General features: G+C 44.1%; 1 protein-coding gene across 1 annotated transcript in view; it reads left to right on the top strand.

The window, feature by feature from the left end:
- CDK6 (cyclin dependent kinase 6) overlaps positions 1 to 20,321 on the top strand; it is a gene marked incomplete at both ends in the record, with an annotated part of 167,544 nt that overhangs the window by 115,391 nt on the left and 31,832 nt on the right. The window contains one exon of the mRNA XM_080936408.1: positions 6,478 to 6,587. Coding sequence (XP_080792534.1) covers positions 6,478 to 6,587 — 110 coding nt within the window. The remainder of the gene's footprint in view (positions 1 to 6,477; positions 6,588 to 20,321) is intronic.

Below are 20,321 nucleotides of genomic sequence, written 5' to 3'. Positions count from 1 at the left end.
TCTGACCTCTGTTGATTCTCTCTCTCAACTCCTGCCAAGACTTCCCAGTGGCGGAACCCAGTAAGGAACTAGAGGCATATGGCAGATAGATAGGGCCGCGTCCAAGGCAGAGATCATCTGGACAAAAGGGAAACCCTCCCAGCCTGACATTCACCAGGGCCTTTCTTACATCTGCAGCCACCTTGTGTGAAGTCAGTGGCAGAGGCAGTGCCTTCGTGATCCGGGTGAAAGTGTGCAGAAATAAGACTCCTAATGGGAACAGTTGACTGCTTTCCAGTCAGCATTGGCCTTGGCTGGACTTTGTCTTCTAGTGGTATTGAACTGGCTAAAAAGAAAAATTGTGAGTAGAGATCAAAGCCCTTTAAACAGATACATTGACTTATGTAAACATCTTTGAACTCCCCCCCCCCCCCAGCTCCTCCTCCTGCCAGATCCATCCAGCACCTCTAGAGGCTATTAATACATGTAATAATTGTAATAAACACGGTATTTGCTTTGATTCCAGCTGGCTGCAGCCGGCCTCTGTCCATAGTTCCTATTGTTATCTTTGCTTCCTAGACAAGTGCTTTGTTACCATTGGTAGCGACCTTTGCCACAGATTCTTGACTCTTACACACTGCGCTCAGTGCTTCTGATGACATTGTTTGCAAGCTGAGACTTTAGAAGACTCTCACATTAGTAATTCATACCTTTGCACACACTTTTAAACTGGATACGCATCGGATGGTTTTCCATCAGAATTTTCCACAAAAGTATAATCCTGGAGGAAAACAAATTTGTATTTTTCTGCCAGGAAAAAAAAAAAGTGCTATACTTTGTTCTCAAGGACTTAAAACTAGATTTGGTTGCAACAAAATGTTGCAGATCACACACAGTTTCAGGTTTTAGAACTATAGACACTTAACCAGAGAGTTGAAAGACTCTGGATTGGACTGTGGAAATAAGACTGATGCCAGGAATGCTTTCCTTCTATGTCCAATAGCACGTCAATCAGAGGATGACTTTTTAGAAAGCACTAATTGATGTCTGTAGTTAAAGGTTGTGAGAATAGGTCCTGGGTATGCTTGGTATTATTTTACTTGATAATTCAACAAAAAGGTAATTCTTTATTTTCCCATTTTGTACTTTTTTGTTAATTATTTTTATTCCTGTAGAAAGATAATCAAAACAACTTAACTTCTTTTCCATTAAAGTTTAATTTCCATTAAAATTCACCAAAATCTAGGCGTCTTTCAATAAATATTATTTTTCTAATTCTTCTTCGTTTTGCTTAGCAATGATCTGTGTGGAGACCAAGCAGGGCCTTCACAGAGACACATGAGATTTTTAGCTCTTAAGCGTTGGTATCCCATACAGAGAGCGTTTCTCTGAAGCCATTGTTCAGAGAAATAATTTGAAACCAAATGGCAGCTGGATTTCTACAACTTGCAGACTTACCTTAAAAAAAAAAAAAAAAAAAAAAAAAAAAAAAAAAAAAAAAAAAAACTCAGGATATTTCAAAACACATTTAAAATCATGGACACTAGTGGCATGGCTTCAGTCTGCGTTTACCTCCTGGTTTGTGGGTGCCTGGTGATTTTCAGGTGAGTAGAGATCATCAGCTCTCACCCAGGATATCTTCCCTTGGCATCATGCTCTGGGCAGGGCTACCCAGCCCTCTGGAATTCCAGTGCTCAGCTCACTAACAGCGGCTGTCTCACACTCACCACCCTGTGTGCCCAGGCTTTGGGCGTCCACTGCAAGCCTGATGAAACACTTCTTCAGGCACACCGTGCCCGCCACGTTCAAACCCACACATAACGGTTTAACAAAAATCAGGACATACCGCAGCAGAGTTCATAGTTGATTATTCATGCAATACTATTTCGTGGGCATCTTTTCTGTGTGAGCAGGATATACAAGAATGAGAACAGTCCCATTCTTGTTTGAAAGATGAATAGTGTTCCCCCATTAGTCAGTACTGTGGTGTAAACATCCTTAGGAATAACTGTTTGTACAGTTTCATTACAGCATTACAAAGAGGGCTGTCTCTTTCTTCTTTCCCTGAGAGAGGAGTGTGTGCGTGTGTGCGTGCATGCGTGCCTGCGTGCGTGTGCATGTGCCTGTGTGTTTTAAGGTTTTCTTTTTCGTAGGCTTTGCCCACTCTACAGTTACATTATTTCCTTACTGATTGATACAAGTTATTTTATCAATATGATGTGAATTCTACTTGACCCACCTGGAAGTAGGTTGGACACTGATAAATACCTCACCCTCACTCTGGACTGAAGTCTTTATCACCTTCAGGTCTGTTTATGTTCAGAGTTGTTTCTCTCCCCCAAAACATTGATTGTTCTTAGTTTTTGTCTTAATAGTACCTTTATAACACAGCTTTTCCCACATCATTGTCAGACCATTTAAGTGGGTTTTATTTTACATACTTCAGCATAGTGGTACCATTTTTTCCTTGTACAGATTTTACATTTTTGATTCCCGGTTTACCTTTTTTTTTTTTTAATTGCTGAATGAATGTCCTCTTTAAATTTTACAGAACTGACTAGGACTTGTATATTAGTGTGTGAGAGCCATCTAAGTTCTTACCATCTTACTGATGCTGTGTTATCATAAATACCATTTGCCAAAGGCGTGAGGCCAGCGTGTGTGTGAAGCACAAACCTTGAGAAACTCTAGCAGGAGGGACTGCAGGAAGCAACTGACTCAGAATTAGGCAAATGGAGCAAAAGACAAGGCCTTACAGGACACACAACCTTAACAATACAGTCTGTACAAAATGGAGAACGTGCTTCCGCACACCATAGAACAGCAGCAGCCAGAACCAAAGCAATGGGGATTGTGGGAGCTGCTTCACGTTAGTACAGTTCAAAATGAGAACCTAAGCATCAGTAGAGAAAGCCTCGGTCATAATGAAACTAACTAGTGAAGAGGTTCAAACACTCAATGAACCAGTTACCAAGAAATTCAAACAGTTGTAAGCACACGCAGCTGACAAAGACGTGGACCAGACAATCTTACAGCTGGACTTACCTGCCTTGGGGGTTCTTTTGTTGTTTTGTTCTTTCCTCCAGCTCCAGGGCCTGCATTCTTGTTTAGTGCATTAAAGTGTACGGCAATAAAACAAAGGGGGCCAGTGAATTATAAAGCTATTGTCTCTAGATCCATCTGTGCACCACCCCGTCCTCCTCAGAGGCAGTGGGACACCAGCCTGCCCTGACATAGGGAGCAGCGGTGGAGAACAAGGTTCCGACAGCCTTGAGAATGGTGGAAGAACGTCCGGAGACTGCTGCAGTGGGACAGGTCTGCTTTATTGTCCCAGGGACAGGCTATATAAGAAGGTTTTTAAAGGGTACAGGTGGAAAGGTCTAATTGGTCATAGCATCAAGTGAGCAGGAAGGGCTGATTGGTTATAGTACAGTACCTCATTATCATGCGAGCGGGGAGCCAGATTTGGACTTGTGCTGAGTTATGAGTCTCTGTACATGGTCACTTTTCAGACAAGCACAGCCACTTGTATCCAGGGACACTCACCAGACAAAGGCAGAGAGAGAGAAACCCTGCTGAGAAAGGGAGTCACCCAGTTCATGCTGAGCTCAAAAAAACCATCTGCTCAGGGAAGCGGGGAGGCGCTGGGGCCTGTTACCTAATAGCACGGTTTTCCATCACATCTGACCACTGTGGCTCTGCACGTGGTTGTAGGTTATATAGGAAGACAAGTGAATGGGAGCCTCAAAGCCATAGGGTTTTGGTTTTGGTGGTGGTGGTGGTGGTTGTTTGGATTTACCTGTCAGAGGATCACTTACTCTTTTTGTTAATGCTTGGAGTATGAAGAAGAAAGTGGGCAGATAGCATATTCCTGATGTCAAAGCAGGGGAAAGTAACACAGAGAAAATCCCATAGGCTACACTCGTTTATGACATCCTGAGTAAGTGCTTGCAAGCAGTTGATGAGAGTATGCAGTGGATGTGATGAGTCGTAATGGTGTCCCCAAGAAGCAGGGTTGGTGCGATATTAGGAGATCTAATGTCATGTCATCACTAGAAAACAAGTCACATGGCCGTCATTAATAGACTCTTTTAAAGTATCAGATAACAATACATGTGTACTTTTGAGTGCTAAGTAAATTGTAAAATGAGTGGAAGAAAAATTTCTAAATCCATCAGTATGTAATTTTTAATGTTGGAACATTTAATGATCATAGTAGATACTACGGCTACAGTATTGAAAATGAAGATAGTATTAACAGGTTTATTAAGGTGAGACATCGAAAATCAGCTTCCTAGGAACATCTTAAAATAACAAGGCAATCAGTCTGAAATTTCGTCGGGTACGATGCTAGCCTTTGTTTTGAGTGTGTGCCTTCACGGTGCGAGTGTGTGCGTGCGTGCGTGCGTGTGTGTGTGTGTGTGTGTGTGTGTGTGTGTGTGTGTGTGTGTGTGGCACTCAGTGGGACTTGATGGACAGTTTGCACCTGACTTGTTTTTATAGTGTATCAGAAATAAAGAAATGCACTTCCTATGAATGCTAGTAAAATTGAAGTAAGTTTTGCCTCGTTACCTTCCTAGGACCTATTGCCTTGAAATCACCACTCTGATATTAAGGACTAGTTGTTACAGACACCGTGTTATGATAAGCATTTACACACATACAGTGGATAAAGGAAGGAATCATATGACCTCTTAGATGTCGAAGTGAGGCCAGGGTGCTGGGTACCATGAAACTGGGCCTGGAGCGAGAAATAAAATTCTCACAGAGAGGAAGAACCACCCCCAACTAAGAGAACAACAGAAGGAACAAATTGTGGTGGGGGAGCCGTGGCTGTGTGAGGTAATCTGGCAGTACTCAAGTCCCGCTTCCCTAGAGAACGTTAAAATAGGTAAAGTAAGAAAGGGGAAACAAACAGTCCCGGACCCTCTAGTTTGGTTGAGGTAGCTTAGTTGTTTTTTAAAGTCCCATTGATGGTTCCACTCATGGTCAGAGTAAAAAACTGGGATGCAGTGTAGCATTTACAGAGCCACCGGGGAGATGCCGGAAAGATACAGATTAGAGCCAGGTGACAACTGAAATAACATTTAGTCCCGTCGGGCACATACCTCCACGTCTGATACACTCTCCTCCGTTAGATGTCAGCCAAACGTCTCTTAACTTGAACTGACCCCTGGGTGGATTTGAAGCAAAGCCTAGTTAGTATATGAGATGAAGAGACGGGAACTGTCAGGGTTGCTGCATACTTATGCCCGAAACTTAGAACAACCACCACTGTGTTCTTGCTTGCACTCTTGTACATTGACTGGGCTCATCTCAGCCGTCTTTGGACACCTGTTGTCCCGTATTGGTGGCCTCCATAGCTTTCAGCTGAGAACTTAGCAGGGGTTGTCAGTGTCGTCATGAATAGCTCAGAGCATCACTCCTGCGTCACTCCTGGGTCCCAAGAGGAAGCATCTCCAGAGAAGGAGCTTTATAGGGCCCAGGTTACAAGGTGTCTCATGAGCTAGCCTTCATAGCCTCAGACACCACTGCCATGATCTGCAGGTCAAGGAACGTACAAGGAGAGAAGAAAATTGACGGGAGACATCTGGGGAGACCTGCTACCCCAATATGAATATACCAACCAACACAGGACTGCCGTACGTGAAGCCAACTTGAAGGAGCTCCAGATAGCAACAGGGACAAAACGATGAGATTAGAGGGATCTGAATAATGCAAAACGCGTCCGTAAAACATGTAAAAGATACTGACAATCTGACGATAAAGAGTACGCCCATAATTCAAGCATCTGTGGATCTGAATGAAGCCTTGCCCTGGTCTTTTCTTCACCCTTCAGCCTGGAAGAAGTTGTTAGAGATGGGCTTCGTCAGTCTGTTCTCCGTCACATGGGCTCTCCTCATTGCAGCTCCATGGGATGACGTCCTCAGACACAGTGCAGGTGTGTGTGTGTGTGTGTGTGTGTGTGTTTTCTCAGTTTTGTTGCTGGAATGCATCAGGGAAGTGGAGTTTACTCTGATTCCCCAGAGTGCCACACTAAGAGCAGTTTTGACTTGTCCTGGGATGCTCTGTACACCTGAGGGTTGCTCTCCAGCAGCCGCTGGAACTGACCCATTTTCTAGCAGTGACTGCTGGGAGTTGAGGCAACATTGTCTCCCAAGTGTTATTCTGAAGTCTCCTACGTAGGGGAGGGCAGTTTTCTGATAAGAGTTTTGGCTTTGTTTTATTTTATTTTTTTCTTTTACTTTGCTCTCTGAAGCCTGTGTTATGTACCTTCCTGGTCCCATTAAGACCATCTGAAATGGAAGCCCAGGATGTAGGATGACGCAACTTCCTGACCTGCGAAGGAGTCCTGTGTGCTTCTTGCCTCTGGCCTGTTGTTTCCACGAAGTACAGGAGTTCTGTACGAACTGGATCTTGTCCTCGGGCCACATGACTTGTCTGTGCAACCAAACATCTGGCTTCCTCAGTAATGCTCAAGTCCCTTTGCCATTTCAGGTCGTCACACTGTGGTACCGAGCCCCAGAAGTCCTGCTCCAGTCCAGCTACGCCACCCCCGTGGACCTCTGGAGTGTCGGCTGCATCTTCGCAGAAATGTTTCGCAGAAAGTAAGAGCTCCGTTTTTTTCTCTTTGAATCTTTGGCCTTTTAATTGCGCGCGCGTGGCATTTCTGTCTCTGTAAGTTTGGAGGGCATGATCAGGTCCGCCTGCTCTTCCTTTGTCTGTATCCCCGGTCCGTACAGCTTCTGGCTCGTGGGAACTCTGGAGAGTCCTGAACAGTTAACTTGAATTGTCTTCCAGGGCTTTTAGTGAAGAAAGACCTTTGGGGTGGACTTTATCCACAGGAGGTTCCGGAGTATGGGGGGGGGGGGTTGTTGTTTTGGTTTTTTTCTTTTCCTTTACTAATTTCTTTATTGGAGCACTTTAAATCCTGGTCACAGGACTCCCTCACCCACAGTGGGCTATGGAGTTTTTAACAGAAATGTTGATGATGGAAACTGTTGCTGCAGGGTGTCAGGTTTAAAGGGGGGTAGGCAAGGGGCACCTGAGTGTGCATTAGAGTGCTGACACAGCCCCACCATACGGGGGGAGGCATCCCGTGCATTTGGGCACTGTACAGGTTTGCAGGTGGATGAGTGTTCTGAGTGTGTTCTTGGTACCAGGCCGAGGACCTGGGTGTTAATTCCCAGGACCCACTCGGCAAATGGAGAAAGCTGACTCTCAAAAGTCCCCTGACTTTCCCGGGCATGCTGTGGCGTGCACACATGGCGTGTATTTTACAAGGTAAAATACATCTTTGAAAGGCAGATCTGCTTAGCAGAAGGATCTAATGACCACCTCAGGCTTCCGGCACCTTCACTTGTTGTCCAAGTGTCCACCACACATCAGAGACGCTTCAGCGGCTTCCATAGGGCAGTAGGCAAGCCGACCATTTATTTACGATAGGCAAACAGCATTAAGTTTGGTCAGTCTTTGTTTCTATTTCCGTTTCCCTCAGAAGAGGTGAGTGGGAAGCCACTGTATTCCCATTGGGCATGTTCAGAGTGTGGCTCCGCTTAGCTTCTTTTCTGAGGAAAGACGTGGCCAGCCATTCTGGCTTGCTGGTTGTTTTAACCAGAGGAAGTTGGTGCGGTGAATTTTGTGAACTGCTTCTACGCTTCAGCAGAACTCACTGTAACTCACACAGGAGTATTGTAGCAGAGACACGAGACTACAGAGACAGTTTGGTGCTGTCCTACTGTGTGTGGAGTACAGTTGCCCAAACTTTTGCATTGTGTTTGCTTTTCTAATCCTGATGTAAGAGGTTCATTCAACTGTGGTCGAATGGTCCCTAAGAACTAGCAGGGGTTCTGAACTAAAAGGCAGTCTAGCAACTTCTAATGTAGTATTGTCTTTAAGGAGGGGGGGGGGTAAAAATTAACCAACAGCTGAACAGCAGAGACTACCAGGCTAAACAAGGAGGAATTGGAGCAGTTGACGTGGAGGGGGCTGTGTATATGTGTGCATGCGAAGCCTAGAAGTCAACCTCAGTCTCATGCACAATTTTTGAGACAGGGTGTCTCACTGGAACCTGGCTGTTCTAAGCTAGGCTGACCCCAGGATGCCACCTGTTTGCACCTCCCCAGCCCTAGGACACACGAATGCCACCGTGCCCAGCTTTTTATGTTGGTGCTAGAGATGGCTCTCTGGTGCCTGTGCCTGCAAGGTAAGCAGTTGATTGGCTAAGCCTTCTCTTCTGCCCTGAGTAAGTTGTTTTTGAAAGTGTGGTCCTTGGGCAGCATCAATTGTGGCCTTCTTAGAAATGTGAATTCGTAGGCCCTCTCCTAGATCTCAGTTCATTCTGGAGCTAGGTTCTGTCTTCCTGTGCTTTGGCAAGGCCTCCCTCCACTTGATCCTAATATGAACCAGGGTAAGACCTAGTGGATGGGATGATGGTGCTGCCAGAAATGGGCAGTTCTTGAACATTGGTATCTCAGGCACTACCGTGAGGTTCTGATTCATTTTTGAGTCGAGACAGGAATTCTGTTTTTTAAAAGTGCGTCAGGTAATTCATCTAACAAGAGTGGAACACATTAGGCTGAAGTCTGATGGTCAGAGACGAGATTAAGACCCACGTGTAGAGAGAGCAAGGTAGGAGTCAGGGTAGTTGTTCCAGGCTATTTGGACTAACACCATAATGCTAAGAGTTGATTAGAAAACTACTCATTCAAATTATATTTATGTGTTTAGAATTTTCTTCTTTGTAAAGATGGAGTCTCTTTTTGGGGTGGGGAGGTCAGTTACTTTTCCACAATACAAATTAAATTAGCTATGATTGATGATTTTTAAAAACTAGTTTTGAAAGACTCTAAGAGAAAGATAAAACTTGAGATATTAGAATTGAGCATCCACTAATAAGATATTGCCAATATTTTTAAGTCTGAGTGGTACACATCTGTGGAACAGCTCAACCCCAAGTTTTATTTTTGAGCCTTAAACACATTTTCACCTAAGTGATTAGTCTAATTGATACTTAGGTAACCATCCTAGCTTGAGGGCTCTCAAAGGGAATTGGATCCTAGAGCTAAAGCAGACTAAGTCTGGACCAAGTACACATCCTTCCTAAGATACTCTGTCCCTTCCTAGTCCCGCTGGTTTGATTCTGACCTTGATGAACATGGGTAGTCATTGTTTCAGCTCCGTTCACACAGATATTCCTGTGATACTACCCAGGTATCTTTACATGGTCTGCTTCTCAGTTGGACCACAAGTGTTCCAGTAGTCCAGCATTTCCAGGGCCTAGCTGGGCTCCTGATTCCATGGAGAGCCTGTTGAGAACTGAGAAGCCCAGGATCCTGAAATGACACTTTCATTGCTGAAGGCTGATTATAATCAGGGAATATTGACACCTGTCTGTCTTTCATTCCTTCTTGCCACAGAAGCAGTGATCCCTGTGTCCTGTTGCCTGTATCACCTCCATTGTTGTTGCTGTTACAGCAGCTTCACTAGTGTTTACTTACGATTTTTCACTACCCTAAATCAGCTTTTTAATTTAGTCCCACCCTAAACAAGAATACGTGAAACCGTAGCCTTGGTAAGCCAGTTATTTATTTAGTGGATAGACATTAGAATCGATAGAAATACCAAGGTTGTTAGAACTCTGTCCGTGATCATTCACCAAGATGACCTCACACATCACCAGCGGAGTGTACCTAAGATACACCTAAAGCCTAAAATGCTTCTTGTAGAACAGTTGCTCCCGAGAAATAACTTACATCCCAGGGAGGAAGAAAGTCATTGCATCCGTGATGAGTTTGTTAAGCAGAACTGGCTGATGAGGGATAGGTGCTGTGGGTTGGTATTAAAAGACAGTTTTGGGGAGTGAAGAATTCTCAGTGAAAGCCCAGAAGTCACATCGTGGTTGTTTATATAAAATCTTCGAGGAATAATCTTTTTTGTGTGAGCAAAACTTGGCATCCTTTATAACATGGGGGTGGAGCAAAGAAGTTAGGGGAGTTAAACGCTTGTGTTCTAACAAGCCCAGCTCCATGTGCTTCACGAGTTACCTCACCATGCCATCTTCAGAGGGTAGAGATGTGGACTCTTCCACAAGTAGGGTGAATACCTTGTTCAGGAACACCAACTATTCCACAGCAGAGCCAGGCTTGAATACAAGTCTTCCTGACACTGTAGCTGCTGATTGCTCTGCTCTGTCATGGATTTGCTCTTGACATCACTAAATTCGTTTCTAGAGTATTTTATGTATTACTAGAAAAGAACAACAATGACATTTTAGAGGTGAAAAGGCAAACCATGTGTTCAGTGACCTTGATCTCTAGTCTCCCCAATGTTAGAAAGGATGATTGATTCTCTGTCACAGTATCAAGAGGTACATGCTTTCTATTCTAAAATTGATGCCTAGGAAATACAAACTCAATAAAGAGAGTCTTAGAGCAGATGGTTGCCAAATAGCCAGAGAGTTAAATACCATCTGTCACTATTATCTGAGTTTAATAATTGCCACACTGACCCACAGAAGCATTCTACAAAGTGGATAAAACGGATTAGAGCTATATTCTTTTTAATCTCCCTTTTCTGATTCTTTGTAAGTAAACCATCTTAACTTCACATTGAGATGTGTATTGTGCTAAAACAGTCAGAGATTTGGTCAGTAGCCATATAGTTAAAATGATGGGAGGGTGAGGGGGATGGGGGACAAGGACAGATTGGTATTTAACTATGCGGCAGAATAAACGAGTAATTGCAACTCTCCGGGTACCTACTAGTTGCTTTGTGGTCCCGGCCAGAATGTTAGTTTATGGTTTGAAAGTTAGGGGGTTTTCCAGGTTAAAGCAAAGATAGAAAAGGAGAGAATGCACACTGAAAGAGAATAAAATATGCTACGAATTCTTTGAATATAGAGATTGTGGTGAACAGATAGTAATTCTTAGAAATACTGGGTTGCCAGCTTGGCTGGTCCTCAGCTACGAAATGCCAAATGCCACCAAGAAGAATTTAACAAATACAGTCACTGTTAGCAGGAAACAAACAGGACTTGATGATTATGATTGCCCCTTGTCTGGTGGCTTCTCTAGACTTGTCGTCATGGATTTCTATGAATTAAATACCCAGCAGCAGAAGCTAACAGTTTATAGCTTTGTGGCTTGAAGGCCAGTGAGCAAATGTCTAAAGTGTCACAGAGAGTGCCTTGCCATTTTCCCATCTCTTGCTGTGGGTGGGTCTCCATATCCTAATCTCCTAGTGACATCAAGGAAATGAAGCGCATGACTGGCTGCCCCAGATGCCCAGGCACCAGGAGGTGAGGAAAACCTTGGGCTAGGTCAAAACATGTGTGCAGAGCTTCAAGCAGCTAGGTTTTCTGACTCCTCTCTTCTTGGTTTTCATTTAAAGAACCAGCCAAGTAGCCACAACTCTAAAGGAGCGTTCTCTTGGGTAAAGGAAATGCCCAAGACGATACCCAGGTAAAGGGGACCAGTCTTGATAGAGTGATAGATATATTCAGGACAGTCTAGTCTGAGAACAAGCAGATACTGTCAAAGTCTAATCAGTATTGAGTTTTCAACTCTTAGTGTGTAGCTTTACGTGAATCTGAAAAACATGCTTGTCCCGAGAAGCTGTTGGATGTGGGCCTCCGGACGGCTTGGCTGCTCTCCGGGCTCCTAAACCTCTCCAGGATAATGCACTTGCTCTGCCTGTCTTGTGATCTTCTCCACAGATGGGACTGTCTTCTCTAGTCTTCAGCTGTCCTGTGGTCACGGTGTTTTCCCTTTCTTCTCATGTTCCCATCTCTGTCCTCGGCAAGCGACAGCTCCATTCTAGCTCTTTCTACTTCTGTTGAGTTTTCTGCATCTGGGAACCCTTTTTCTGCAACAAATCACCCTCTCTTTTATGGAGACCCTTGTCCCTTCAGATGCATATCTGTCCTGTCCTCTCTGAGAAAGGCATCATGGCATTATTACCCATCCGTTGCTGCAGGGAGTGGTTCTGCCGGTCTCTCTATGCCATCTTTTTAACACCCCAAGTTCTTAATTGCATCAACTAGAGAAATGTGGCATAGAGGTACACACCTGAGTAAGAAGGGATGTCACCTGTTGTGGTGGCTCCACAAAGTGGGAGACAGAACAGTGGAAAGGCCCCAGTTGGCTCTACCTGGAGTCACTCAGTTCATACATTCCCTGTCCCCACCAACTAGCTTTGAGTATTCCAGGACTCTTGACATGAATTTCAGTTTTACACTCATTTCTCAGAGAAACACCCCTGAAGCAGCATCACTGAAGTCAGTGGTTCTCAGCCTTCCTAAGACTGTGCCCCTTTAATACAGCTTGTCCTGTTGTGGTACCCCTCCCAACACACACACACACACACACACACACACACACACACACCATCATAAATTTACTTCTGTTGCTACTTTGTGACTGTCATTTTGCTACTGTTGTGAATCACAGTGTCAATATTTTTTGCAAATAGAAGTTTGTCAAAGGGTCTTGACCCACAAGTTGAGAACTGCTAATATAAACTATCCATGATAAAATAAAAATTAAAAAAAAAAAGCTCTGCTTATATATGGATCTAGGCACATGTGACCAGCTCGGAACCTGCATCTGTGTCTTTGTAGGCATGTCCTTTCTCCTCCAGTCCCTACCCTTGGCAGCCCCAGTCCCGTGCTAGGATTCTCTTCGCTTGTGACTTTTAGCCCTCAGGACCCAGTTGACCAACACACCCCCAACCCTGCATTGCCCCAGGTTGTGCCTTCCCTCCCATTTGCTGGGACGGATGAAGCCATCCAGTGAGCTCCTCCTTTCAGTGACGGAATCTCTCTCCCGTCTCACATTTCGTCGGGGACCCTCTCCTGATTCAGCAGTGCCTACCATCTGCTTGGTCTCTCTCCGTCTTACAAATGGTCTCTCTTCTACTCCCCAAGCCCCTGGGCTTTCTCCTTCTCTTTGTGGCCACCACTTCTGGCCCATCCCTTGGTCCTTTCCAGTGATAAAAATGATCAGTGGGGTCTGGCAACATCCTGTTGCTACCTTGGTTATACAGGTACAAAACTGAGGCCCGCAGAGGCTAAGTCGTGGAGCACCACAGCCTATCCCGTCAGTGACAGAGGGGCTCTGAAGCCAGGCACGCTGACTACAGAGTCCCCCTGGTACACAGAAGTGGACGAGGAACACCTCGTGTATCCAAGGACCTTCTTCAGCTTCTCACTCAGTATCGTCGGACCTCTGAGCCTGCACCCTCTCGTTCTGTGAACCCTGCCTGGCTGGCTGTTAGTGATGAACACATTTCTGGGTGCCTCATCTTCTGTCCCCTTCATCAGCCTCTCTTCATCTCCGAGTCCTAAAGAGACAGTCCTAGACATCTTATTTAGACAAAATGGTGCTGACCCACAGTGGGCTCAGCACCATGAGTGATGACTTCATACATAAAACACAGTCACCCGTTCACAAGAACGTAACTGAGCTAATGTAGGGTTATTAGGCCCCAAAGACCTTTTTAAAGGAGCCCTCACTTCATACGGGCCTCAGCAAGGTTTTGTCATTTTTCCCTACAAAGTGTTTCAAGGTTTTCCTTCCCAGGAATGCCACCTTTGCAGTAGGAAAGATGGTGTCGTGGTTAAAAGCTCTTGGAAAGAGTCTGGCTTTCGTTCTGAATACCCACGTGCCTCATAGCTGCTCATACTCTAGCACCAGGGTATCCCATGCCCCTTCCTGGCACCAGGTACACACATAACACATATCCATACATGTAAGTAAATCACCCATACATATAAAATGCATGAAAATCTTCTTTAAAAGCTAGACACCCTTTTCCTTCTGTTCCCAGTGCCTGCTGGCCTTTCTTCATCTTTTGCGGTAGTACCAAAGAGCTGCCTCTTGATGCACAGTCCTGACTGTCTTACCGAGCTTTGCTCTGCCCTGCTCTTCCCAAGTATGTAGTTGTCCACCATAGCTGCATAAGGAAATGGGGGCGGGGAGAGGACACAGAACTCTTTTGTAGGACCAAGGTTCCCAGTGTGTGTTCCAGCCCTTTAGCTTTGTGACTGAGGACAAGCTGTTGACCTCTATATCCTAATGTCTTTCTGCAGAGTTTACCTCCCTCGGACTCTTCTGTGTGCAATCTAAGATGTTCAAAGTCCTTTGCTTTGCTTCTTTTGACTGAATTGGGCTTCTGAAGCTTTGAAGAGTTAATAAACTGAGACAGAATAGATAATGTTCACTCTAACACCAGCATACCTCTGTAGACTATGTCTTGGGCATTCCGTTCATATCTATAAATTGGCCTTCATCAACACCAGCAGAGCTTCCCCAGTACGATTCCCCAATGCAAACATTGATTGTACCTGAGGAGCCCCCGGGTCTGAGACTTTTGTCCATACACCACCTTAGGGAACAAGAACTGTGGAGGGAAGGCTTGACATAGGAGATCTAGATACCAGTTTCCAGATAGGAGATCTAGATACCAGTTTCCAGATAGGAGATCTACACACCAGTTTCCAGATAGGAGATCTAGATACCAGTTTCCAGATAGGAGATCTACACACCAGTTTCCAGAGAGGAGATCTAGATACCAGTTTCCAGATAGGAGATCTAGATACCAGTTTCCAGATAGGAGATCTACACACCAGTTTCCAGAGAGGAGATCTAGATGCCAGTTTCCAGATAGGAGATCTACACACCAGTTTCCAGAGAGGAGATCTAGATACCAGTTTCCAGATAGGAGGTATAGATACCAGTTTCCAGATAGGAGGTATAGATACCAGTTTCCAGATAGGAGATCTACATACCAGTTTCCAGATTAGAGATCTAGTTACCAGTTTCCAGATAGATCTAGATACCAGTTTCCAGTGTCTCTTAAAGAGCAGCCTGGTTGTAAAGCTGCAAAGTGGTACTGAGGTATAATTTTTTTTTCTTGTACCCATATCAAAAAATCCCAGAGAAGCCCACTGAACATGCTTCTCTATTTTTTCTTTAGTTAGAAACTCAGGAGTGTGTATATGGTTATTAATACATATACACATTTTCTGTAATCAAAGAAATGGTTACACACCAAGCCATCAAAAGTTGTTTGTCCATTTATTTCATAACAGCTATGATTTATATATAAATTAGCACTAGAGCCCTTCAAGTCTACTTCGTTGTTGGGAGCACTGTCACATGCAATGCTGCTGTAAAATCCTTGGCCTTCATTTTATAGAACATTTATTCAAGTATTTCTGTATGATGCATTCCAGGAGCAGAATTAGAAGGTCAGATGGCACACATATTTAAAACCTCTGCTGGTTAAACCAAATTATTCTCAAAAGCTGAAACTTAAGTCTGTTGTGATCTCTTCTGGGTTAGGATTTAGATTGTTAAAAGTTAAGAGGTTATATGGGAGCTGGGACTGTCACTCGGTGGTAGAGACATGCCTTGGCATACATGATGACTCTGAGGCTCTTGGTTCAGTCCTCAAATCCCCAGAAGGGGACAGATTGTGAAGAATGAAACAAGACAGGAACTCTGTAATCTTTGGTTACCTCATCTCCCCAAAACACCACCAACTGAAAACAAGCGAATACGGTAACCATTTCATAAAGTCGTTTTAAAGCCTGCTGATGCATGAGAGAGCCGGTTCAACTGTAAAATTCACTGTGGCTTTCCTTTTCTAATCAGTTGGGTAGAGATATGGAAGGAATCATCCTGTCAGTTAAAAAGAGAGAAGAAACTTGTAGATAAGTTCTGAGCAGTTTCTCAGATGGTTTTTCCCAAGTCCACGGGAGTCCGGAGACAAGTCTGCAGAGTTTACGGCGTCTGTGCTTAGAGAATTATGTGGCAGGTTCTGATTGCCTTTCTAGGAAACCTGGGGGGTCCTCTTTACCTACCCCCACCCTTGTAGTCAACAGATGATGTATCCTTACTTCCAGTTTTGTTTTGTCAATCTGTACTGTGGGGTACCTCTGTAGATAAGAAAATCCTGGGACTTCGTTTCAAATATCGGGTTGGCTTGGTCATGTCTTTCAACCACTGAGTTGGATAAAAATAATTAATTTGAAGGAAGGTACCACCCACTCTGGATTATAAAATCCTTGCAGAGAGCAGAGATGTTGGGTGCCTGAAAGCCAGTTTTGCCACCCTGACCTTTAAGTTCATGGCAAACACCTTCTCACCCACTTTACAGGTGGACAGGAGGTTCTTCCTAATGATAGAAAACAAAAAAAAAAAATCCCAGGCTTGGCCCAAGTAATGTTCGCTGCGCCCTGAACCTCAAATCCAAGTTGAGTCTGGCCGTGGGAACTGGGGCATGATGCATTTGTTGTTTTATGTCACTCATGCAAATTTCCTAGATGGATACTAAGGTGCTGTTTCCTTGTTCCTATAGTTTCCTTCACACATTGCGAAAGTGACAGCAAGTGGTACACGGAAGAGATGGGTGGTGCTGACAGTCTGGATGACCCATCTGACAGCTTTCGTATTCTGTGTCTGCTTCTTAAGCTAAGGCTTCTCTGGGTACCAGGACAGAAGTCTGTCTTCACTCTGGCTTTGCCCTAGACCTGGGTACCTGGCATTTAACAACTCCATTTAACTGAGAGTGATAAAAGCTGAGTGTCCTTTTCTCCCCCACATCACCCTCATCCTCCTCTCTTCTGTCCCCCTTTCCCTCTTTCCCACTTCCTAGGATTAGATTTTTAAACAATTAATAAGGGTTCTTAAATGCTTTGATGCCCCCTCAAGCCCGCCGTCCAAAGGTAGGGTAGAAAAGATGGTAAATAGGACAAGGAGATATGGACCTGTTTAGAAGTTCTTCGGAGCAATTTTGATCTCTGTTTGTCAGAATACCAGCAATCCAGTTCACTAGTGTCAGGATACTGACAGTCCAGTTTAAAAGTGCTACCGGACACAAATCAGCAACGACAGTATAATCCAGCAGAAACTGCCAGGCCTCCGTCTAAGTCAGTGGAGCAACCAGGACTAGCAGAAATGCCAGGAGTTCTCTGCTGTGCTTCTCTCAATGAAGTGAAGTTCTGCAGAGATGATCCAAGACCAACGAAGGCTATCACTGCCTCCCACGGTCACATCATCCTACTTATACTTCCTCCAAATATCATGTTTCCCCCACACACACACAACATGGGTCTTAACCTCAGCAAACCATCACATGAGTCTGCATCTTGTGACAATCAGAAAATTTCACTTCATGGTTCTCTTGTTCTCCTCATTCCTCTCCCCATTTCAACCAAAGTACAGAGCATTCAACATGCTCCTACACACCCACCTTCTCTAACAGTGCACATGCTGAAGGTTTTCCTGTGTCTTGCATTGGTTTGCTTGCCAAACTCAGACATACAGATACTGGAATTTACTAATGAGTAGCACTAAGAATCATGACTATTTAGGAACGAGCGCAACACACACACACACACACACACACACACACACACACACGGGGGAAAACAAACGGTGACGTGAGTGAGTTCCTGTTCCTATTGGGAGCTCTGTGGTACCGTGAACTTGCCTCTACCTCCTGGAATAAAAAAGAGGCCAGGCTTCCCCGAGGGGGTGATAGAATATCTGCAGCTGAAGATGGGCATGTGAGCCACATTATCTCAGACGTGTGAGCTTCGTATGATAGAACAGCTACGCAGAGAGCAGTGAGTGTGAGTTCAGAGTAGTTATTTATTATCTGTGCGTTGACTATACATACGTGGTCCATGGATAACTTGCTTCTTTTAGAATGAGAGGGAACGGGAAAAAAAACCAAAAAACCTTTGAGAAGAATATAATACAACAAAGTAAACTATCCAAAGATTCAAAAGAGATAAAATTCAGATGATAGTAATTGATCGAGGGCAGGAGGGATCAAAAGAAAATTGCTAAAAGATGGCAAACTGGCACAGAAAATCCTAAAAGGCACCGTGCTAGGCTGAAAATTAGCCACTCGAATCGCGCTTTGTAGACCCGTGCACATGGACCCGGAAAGACAGCTGAGCAAGCGGTGGAAATGGAGCCACGTGCCATAGCAAAGCGAGCTTGGACTGAGAAAAGGAGCCAGTGATAGGCAATGGGATCCCAGGACCCTAACAACAAAGGGTCTCATGCTGTGACAAAATGACAGGTAGGAAGGACAGCAAGTGGGAACCTGAACCAAGAAGCTGATGGTGGTGAAGTAGTGATCCAAACTATTACCAAAGAAACACATTGTCCAACTGAAAAGAGTCTTTCAGTGTGTGGGGATCGTCCACAAACAACAGCAATACTTGCTCAAGCCCGTGAGTGTGGAAAACTTGATTTTGTTCCGTTAGAAGTTTGACTTTCAGAACTCATGATTCCAGATCTGGGCAAGCTTTGGGGATGGATTTTGTCCGTGTCTTGGTGTCTTCAAAGCTGTCCTCGCTCACAGCAGTGGGTGTGGTCCTTCCAGACACACATCTGCCCACCAGGATTCCTGGATAAAGAAGTCATTCTTCTGTCTAAACTGGAGTCTTGAGGGTCACCCTCAGGACTGCTTATGACTTATATCTGTGCTTGAACCACTGACTAAGACACAGATGTGGGATTTGGCTGTCCAGTGCATTGAAGTTTGAAGAACATCCAACTCCTTTTCCAAGGTAAAATAGAGAAATAAATATGAATTCCACAACCCATGGAATCCACTTCACAGACCAGCACAGCACATCCTTTGAAAAAGTTTTAATTGCCCGGAGCAAGAAAAAAAAATGTTAACAGAATCAAGTCAGTTCATTTCGGAGTTTTACAAGAGGCCAAGTAGCCTCTCTTGCTTCTCTTAAGTTCTCTTCTGTTTAACAAGCAGCCAGTGGAGAGTAGAGAGAACTATGTCTTTGTGAAAGGAAGAGAAGAATCTAGGTGGAGGATTTTCAACTGCAGAGGAAAGTGTCACACACTCGAAAATTCCGTAATTGTATGTAGGTTGGTTAAATATCAGTACGATGACTTGGCCAATAAAAGCACTTGCTGCTAAGCCTGTTGACTTGAGTTCAATCCCAGGGACCTACACGGTGGAAGGAGAGAGCTGACTGGCAAAAGCAACCCTCTGACCTCCAAGTGTGTATCCTCCCCAACCCACACAGAGTGACTAAATCAGTGTAAAAACTTCCAAGTATTAGTGGAACGTATCTGTGAACCAACTGAGGGGACAGTGGGGCTAGAACTTGGGGACTAGAATGGTCTTGTATGATGAATACAAGATGAGACTGTCCCTGACCCAGCTCTTACCTCTCTCCCAAAGCTCTCAGGGGAGCCAGGACTCCAACAGACCTTACCTGTTTGTACTGGTCACACTAATGACCCTGTAGGAATGTGGTTGGGTGAGGATATTTTTTTTAAAACGACATCTGGATGAGGCTTAAAAGCAAATAATTTCATTATGACTTATTAGTCCTTATTATGAGAATAGCCCTGTAATTGGACTTCAGAAATTTCCCCTCGGGCAAGAGCGTACCCTCAAAATTAAAGGTCTAATTAAATATGACTAAAGTCATACCTCATTTTAGCCCACCAGTGACTTTTAAAAAGCAACCTTCTCTAGTGACCTTTTAGAATACAGAGGAGTGTAAGTCCAAGTGAAAAAATGAAAGATGGAACAGAAACAGCGATGAATGAAGTGAGAAAACATTGTAAAGATAAAGTGGGAGCCAGGTTGTCGTTCCGGGGAGGTTGGGAGCAAAGAGTAACGCTGACACTTAGAATTCAGGAATTCAGAATCTAAAAATACATCAAATTCAACTTGAAGAATTTCTTACTTATGGTGGTATTACCTCTGGAATCACCTCACAAAATGTTTGGGAAGACAATCTACGTTAGTACACAAATTTAATTAATAGATATTCAACGTGAGTGATATTCTTCAGTAATAGTATCTTAGTAAAATGTATGAAGCGTTGAACTGTAAAAGCATTTGTACGCTGGTATCTTCCTCATCTTCTTGTGGATGTAGAGATGCAATTGGCCTTGCTCTTTCCCTCATACATTACACATTGTTAAGGGATTGACATGCTTCCATGCCCATTGGTGAAGAGTTCCTACCCAGTGGAGATGTGAGATTATAAACCTTTGAATAAGGGGTTTCACCCAATGTAACCTCGTGGGCCTTTTATAAGTAGGTGGGAATGTAGAATAGATGATTGATAGATAGATAGATAGATAGATAGATAGATAGATAGATAGATAGATAGATGATAGATAGATAGATGATAGGTAGGTAGGTAGATAGATAGATGATAGATAGGTAGGTAGGTAGGTAGGTAGATAGATGATAGATAGATAGATAGATGATAGATAGATGATAGATAGATAGATAGATAGATAGATGATTGATAGATAGATAGATGATAGATAGGTAGG

Source organism: Micromys minutus (genome assembly GCF_963924665.1).
Source record: "Micromys minutus genome assembly, chromosome: 23".
Taxonomy (NCBI): domain Eukaryota; kingdom Metazoa; phylum Chordata; class Mammalia; order Rodentia; family Muridae; genus Micromys; species Micromys minutus.
Note: the sequence above shows the minus strand (reverse complement) of the source record. Positions and strands in the feature narration are given on the sequence as shown.